Source organism: Bombus pyrosoma, linkage group LG14 (genome assembly GCF_014825855.1).
Source record: "Bombus pyrosoma isolate SC7728 linkage group LG14, ASM1482585v1, whole genome shotgun sequence".
In the NCBI taxonomy this organism is placed as follows: Eukaryota; Metazoa; Arthropoda; class Insecta; order Hymenoptera; family Apidae; genus Bombus; species Bombus pyrosoma.
Genome location: NC_057783.1, coordinates 3,444,902 through 3,451,933, shown reverse-complemented (window position 1 = coordinate 3,451,933; position 7,032 = coordinate 3,444,902). Strand labels below are relative to the sequence as shown.

At 39.7% G+C, this 7,032-nt stretch overlaps 1 protein-coding gene across 13 annotated transcripts in view; it reads left to right on the top strand.

Moving 5' to 3' along the window:
• The first annotated feature begins 152 nt into the window (after positions 1-152).
• LOC122574658 (potassium voltage-gated channel subfamily H member 6) overlaps positions 153-7,032 on the top strand; it is a 147,119-nt gene continuing 140,239 nt past the window's right edge. For 8 of the 13 annotated variants that reach the window (XM_043742495.1, XM_043742491.1, XM_043742489.1 and 5 more), the window contains exon 1: positions 2,472-5,037. Coding sequence is in view for 9 of the 13 variants with exons in the window: in XM_043742491.1 (XP_043598426.1) it covers positions 4,962-5,037 (76 nt within the window). In the remaining 4 variants the exon portion in view is untranslated. Of the gene's footprint in view, positions 354-1,238; positions 1,379-2,471; positions 5,038-7,032 lie in introns of those variants that run through there. The other 5 variants (XM_043742496.1, XM_043742499.1, XM_043742487.1 and 2 more) reach the window with 4 other exon arrangements.

Here is a 7,032-nt window from a genome sequence, read left to right as displayed (position 1 = left end):
GGGCTCTGGCGGGCGGCAGGGCGGGGCTCCGTGCTTCGACTCTCGTAGACCCCGTATACCTCGAAGTCGCCGGTCCGCGAAAATACCCGAACGTCACGAGCGACCTCTTCGGCCGTCTCCGCGTACCGCCATTTTCGAACGTGGAATACGACGATCGAGTATGTTTGGCGCCATCGACACGAAGTCACGTAAATTAAAGAAAATTGTAAGGAAAAAGAGTTTGGATCAATTTATTTGACAGATAGAAGTTGTGGGAAATTATCATATTATGGGTAGTGTGTTTTTTTGGATCGGTATAGTGATTGGTGTGAAAATTTGGATGGAGAGATTATTGGAGGGAGGCGTTTGGTTAGGTGAGTTATGGCGTCCCTTAGATTTAGAAACGACAAACGTCGTTTGATTCCGTCATTTGATTTTGCGATGAATTATTAGAACTTTGATTTGAATAAATAAGCATTTTGTTAGTGACAATAGAAAATGAATGGTTTTGTTATGTAGTATTTATATATATTATGATATGTAACACGTATTCTAGTATGTAGTCTACCAGCAATGTGATTTATATTTGTAGAATTAGTCGTGCGCAATTCATCTAACAAGTAGCATTTTTCGATTTGAATTTCATATGCAGTTTTGTTATATTAGAACTAAATGAAGTACAGACATTGATTGTAGTTCATATAAGTACGTGTTGATACATGCTTTGAATATTTATTCAGCTTATTTATTAAGCTTTTTTTATGTTAGAACTACGTATGTACATATACAGGAGATACAGAGATTGACTATAGTTTATGCAAGTATACACATACGTACATATATAATTTCGAATACTGTACACTAGGATAGTAAGAATTGTGTCGATAAAACAGTGTAACAATTATATCGGCAGTTGGATTTCCAAGTTCGTACGTATCTTTTCTTTGATTTTGTATTTGTATTTATTGAATTTCATGTATTCAAAGCGTCATTTTACTACATGCATCACCAGTATTACAATGAATATTTGTTTTTCTAACTGTAACCTGTAACAGTTTCCTGGTTTTACCCTGTGATAATCTTTGATTTCTTCACGATGCTGCCTTTAAACGAAAGATGTCAAACTAGTCGACACTAAAATAATACTATCGATAGATGATATCGATATTCATCGAGTATTCTTAAATAGCGTTAGTCGAAAGACAAAACTGATTATGAGTTCGATTCTTAATATAATTGTTAACAACTGTTTGTGCCAGGATAAAAAAGAAGAAGCTGGTTTGGTGGAATGGACATTGACGATGAGATCTTTGCCCAGAAGCTTGTTATCTCGACATTTTACACGTTGCTGTCCACTCACCGCTAAATTATCCAGAATTGTCACCATGATATGAAAAGGGTAAGTGTTTCTCGTTGAGATATTTAAGTTACAACTGTGTATTAGTTTGTTACAACGCGATGGTTCAGGACGATCTATAATTAACTTCGTGTTTGAATGTGAGCTGCATCAAAGCTTGCTGATGGTTAAACAGAAAGAGACAATGTGTGTAGTTATATCGACCGGCAATGCGCACGAACTAAGATATGTACATAAAATGGACAATAAAATGGTCACGACAAACGTATATCTAGAAACGTTTAAATGAGAGACTATTACTGAATCTAAAAGCTATGTATACAAATGCTTATTGAAATACTGCATGATATAATATATACGAATAGAAATTAAATTTTTCGTTAGCACAATATATGGCAGTAATTGTTAGGATTTCAGATACAGGTTGTTTCAAAAACATTATTACAAACATAAAAATATTGCTTTCGTAATTTTATAATCCTTCTTTTAGTATATTATTTAAAAGTAATTATTAAGATTTAGTATGCAAGATGGCTTAGAAAAATCGCTGTAAAAAAATATAAAAATGGTGCTCCTGTAAGTATTACAAGTGTTCTTGTATAATCTTTTTCTTTAGCGTGATATTTGGACGTAATTACTAGGGTTTAACATACAGAATCTCTTAGAAAAACTACTATATACACAAGAACCGTACTTTTCTTAATTGCTTTTCCCAATTTTTAAATGAAACAATCCAAAGACAAAACTTAGGAATTTATAAATGTATAGATAGAAGCAGAACTCTGTTTTCATTTAATAATAACGTTCATAAGTTTCACAAGTGCTACGTAACTAGTGCAATAATCAAAGGGACAATTTGACCCGTTCTTTCGGAAGAATCCACATTATCCAGTGACATCCCTTCCTGGGTGTACATCTGACCGGATTCCGACAGAACGAGGACAATACGGTGGAGAAAGAGACGCAGGACCTTATCAATATTATCACTAGCTCGGCGAGGGAATATGATAGGGCGGTGTAATCGGGTGGTGAGTGACGTTGGTGGGGACAGCCCGACGACGCAGGCGCCGCGTACGACCCCCCTAACGTACCATCGTCGCCGGCGTCGTCTTCGTCGTCGTCGTCGTCGCCGTCGCCGAGAGAGACGTCGGCCCGTCGTGCCTCCTCGTGTTTTCAGTTCCGACCGAACGACGGCGACTAACGAAACTACGGAAAATCCTCCCGTGAGGGAAGCTTTTGCTCTTGTTTCGTTCTCCTTCCGGCGTTTTGCTCGGCACGCGGCCTCGAGATGCCTCTTCGCCGGTAGACGCACCGACTCAAAAGGTGGGAGCACGCGGGAAAGCAACAGTGTTTAGCGATACAAGCCCGTGGATACGGTGCCGGTTGTCGAAGGGAAGTTACTCTCGATTGGAACGTTCCTTTAGTTAGAATACATCGGAGCACGCTGAGAGCACAGTGACGCAGGAGCTTCGATTTTGGACCTGCAAGGCGTGGTGGCCAGGAGAGGAATGTAGTTGTTCGAACACGGACATTCGTTTTGTATATTCGTTGGATTTTATACGTTCTGTGTAAATTATCGAAAATAGGCGAGTTGCCTTGTACGAACAAAAGGAGTACATTAGAGAGAATCGATGAAACAAATAGTGGTTTCGGTGGGTAGTGTCAGTGGCCGTCGCCAACAGGTTACAAGAGCCGATGAGTATTTCGAGAAATATCGGGAGAAATCGTAAGAGGCACTCGTACGATCCGCCTGTTTATTGTCGCGGAGAATGAAGAAGAAGTATAAAAATAACTGTCCCTGAGTTCGAGCTGAAATGCACAATCGCCTGACCCCCACGAACCAAGTTATCCGATTTAGGGGAGTGTACTACGTTGCAACGTGTAATCGCGAGCAACGATCGTAGTGAATCAAAGTCGAGACCCGCGCTTTGGCATTTTCGTATTAAACGCAACTACAAATCCACCACGTGCCTTTCTCGTTGTCATCTCGACGGTTCGTTTCCCCTTCTCTTGACGATTAATCCTCGCTCCTTTCGCTTCTTTCCTAGACACACATATACACGTACAGCCATGATATCCGCGATTCTTTCGTTTCACCCGCTTCGCGTTTCCGCAACCATCGTGGAACAGGTGTCAGCGTTCGTGGAATTCGAGCATTCGTCAATGGCGTTCTACCACTGAACTCGCGGGATCGACGTCTATCGTCGTGGAGACGCACAGCACACCCAGAGAACATTTCCCGAGATACTCACTCAACAACACCTTGTGGAAATGTCCGCACAATGCGCTTCTTCGAGACGTCTACTGTTCATTCCTCCGGATGTAGAGGAGTTTGACTTCGAGCCGACGAGGTCGAAGCTTCTCCGAATTTTCAACGGAGAATCTGCCGCCGAGAAGGTGCGATCGTACGGGTCAACGTTGCTCAGACAGTTCTCCGATTTCTTCAAAGACAACCGAGTGTCGAGGTACTCGCGACACGTTGTCCTTTGGCTGTCTTAGAAAGCAATTCTAAATTAGCTAAACGAAACAACAAAGGAGAAACGAAGAAAAGTTTAGAAAGGAAAATTAATTAGGGAAAATTAGCGCGATTCGAGGAACCAAGGGAAAACGTGGATCATCGGTGAAGAGAAAGAGGGAATTCTCGTGCACAAACGCAGAACGAAATCGTCTTAGATCATTAACGACACGACGTTTTCCAGATTTCTGGTGCCCTGTTCTGGAATTCGTGGGAACAGCATTCGTGTGGCGCATGCTATATCAACTATAAATAGATGTTCTCTCGCGTGGATTGTACGTCTTGAGCCAGGGCAGACATCAGAGGTATATACAGCGGAACCTCGTGTCACGCACGTCGAGACGACATTTAGGCTCGACCTTCTCTTGTGTCCTTGGATCAACTGAGAGGATGAACCATATGTCACTTGCTACAGCCTGTTTCGATCTTTAGATACATCTAGGTAGACGAGTATTGGGTCCAAAAAGGAAGTCAAACGAAGACATCCAGCCTTCTCGTAAGGCGAACGTATCGACTCTGTCCACGCAGCTTCGTATGCGAATTTTGTACAACAACAACACCAAGAAACAACGATACTCTCGCGGAAGACGCAAAACTAATTTAGCGTAATAGAGGGGTGTTCCTCGAAGTAAAAGGCAAAGGCACACGCGTCACCGTTAAGTGCAACTGACATTATACTTTGTGGCCACTTTTATTCGTTCACTATCTCCTCTCATTTTTTGTATCTACGTAAAGGAGTCTAGAAACAAAACAAAAAAAAAAAAAAAAAAAGAAAAGAACATCAATTCGTCGTCCGACTAGCAACGAATCTTCTCCTTCGTTTTCTTCTCATTCCCTTCTCTAGTCGTTCTTTAGGGGAAACAAAACAGGGTTTACACACTGGGAACGAATTGTGACGAACATCGCCGATATTAGCTGGTGCTTCTCTTTGTCATCGACGATCATTATGCTCAACTCGTGCTGTGCTTTTTTCTACCGTGCTTGTACGCATGCTGCGAGTGTTTTTTCAGTGCTGTAGTGTTACACGTTAATTATTAAAAGCAGGCTTAACGAGCCTTCGATCGAACGCCAAACGTCTCGTCGGCCCAGGTACCTGGGAATATTCCTGCGATGCCTGTTAGACGAGGTCACGTGGCGCCCAGGACAACGATCATCGAAACTATCATCAGGAAGTTCGATACTCACGGTGAGCCTGGGTAACATCATACGAGACGAAAACACTCGAATCAATCAATGTTAATGAATTCTTCCGAAGTAATTTGTATTTCCTGTAATAATTTCTGCAATTCGACATGAAAGATTGGAAAATATTTACATTCGTCGATCGACATATGTCGATGAATTAGAAACACTATTTCGACTCGTGATTAATTTTATATTAGATTCCAAAGCAGTATTATTTTTTTTTTAATTATTTTTAAAGCAATCTCATTTATTTTAATTGAGATATCTGCAGTTCTGTCTTCGTTGACGTTGAAAATACAATCGCTTATTCTTTATCGCGTATTTTAGCAGGGATGCAATTACACAAAATCATAAGCCTCGAATAATTTATCACGTGCCACTTATATCTCGGTTAGACGTCGATAGCGAGCAATTGTACGGTGAAAAATTTTCATTAAAATTAGATAACCAATTTCACGGTTTGTCATCCGTTTTCATTATCATTCGTCGTATCGATCAGATCGAGAGAGAGAAAAAAGGAAAAAGAAACTAAAACGAGAATGTTGGAATAACGAGCGTGATGAAAAAATAAAGATCAATTTCCAACATTCGCCTTGAATAAGTACGCTTCTCCTTCGTAATATTCGTGGTCGTATAAAGTTTAATGAAAGTTTTTTTAAGTTTTTTAAGAGGGGCGCAACTTTCCTTCTCGCGGAAGATTAAAATAAAGTTAACAGCTCGAGGGTTGTCGTTCTAGCTGGCTAGATATAATCGAAGTTTTTAGAACTGCTCCACCTGATATGGAACGAATAGGCATCGAGCCAGAACTCCGTTTTCAATATTATTTAAAACATCCCGGCGGAAGGCGAGGTTTTATGGAAGGGGATAGAATAGGCGATGGAATCGGTTAAATGGAAGACAGAGGTAGTTCTGTTTCACACTAGGACAATGCATGTCACTGGCAATATCACTCGAGGTATGCCTAAAGTCCTTGCTAGGGAAGGCAAAGCTAGAGGAAACCGACAGGTTTTTGAGATGCGCGATTGATCGCGGTAAAACGAACTAGAGCGCGTATTTTCTTTCGTCTTCTCGTTGTTTACTCGTACCAGCCTTGCCGAAAGATTAGCTGTCTCAGAAGTCTTTACTAGAATCCCAGAATTTTATCTAGAGATCTTTATAAACTTCGCCTTATCATAAGATAATAGCTTCCTAAAATTTAATGCAAAATAAATTGTTCGTCTGTTCGTTTTCTCCTTGAAAAATTCTATTAAATTTCATTTAGAATGCAATGTGGAGTTCTAGCCTATTAATATTAATAAATCCCATTTTAGTAGCACAGATGATATACACAATTATCTTGATCGTACTTTAATGCTGATAATTTTATACTGATTACAGTTTATGATCAGTCACTGCCTGTTTTATTGTTTAATATCTTTTAGTCTTCCTAACACGCATATAAAATGAATTATCTTCTAGTTGTTTTCCTTTAAAACATACCGTTGAATTTCGTGTCAGTAACGTGGAAGGTATAAGTAATTTTCTTCACGATCGGTCGTTGATATACGACCGAACCCTAAACGTGCTTTCATAGCTGAGCTTGTGCGGATTAAGTGCTCGAAAGAGTCTTTAATCCTTTGCACAAAGGATCTGGAAGGCTTGCGCCGAACGATGCGGCTTTCAGCAAAATATTTTCTTCCTCCTGCCAAAGAGTGCGAAATAAATAAAAATTCATTTATTTAATTCTGAAAAAGTTCGATACGCTTAATTTGTATCTTTTCGCTACATTGGAGATATTTATGCAAACTCATATTTTTATGGAAACATATAATTGTAAGAAAGTTTCACCTACGTTTTATTAGAAAATAAATAATTGGGATACGTGCAAATACTTCTTAGAATCGCTATATAGGAAATATTGAAAGTATAATACTCGTTATACTCGTTATAGATACTTTAATTCTACTTTACAAAATACGAATTTATCTACCTAAACATCCATCATTTTTATCTCTTT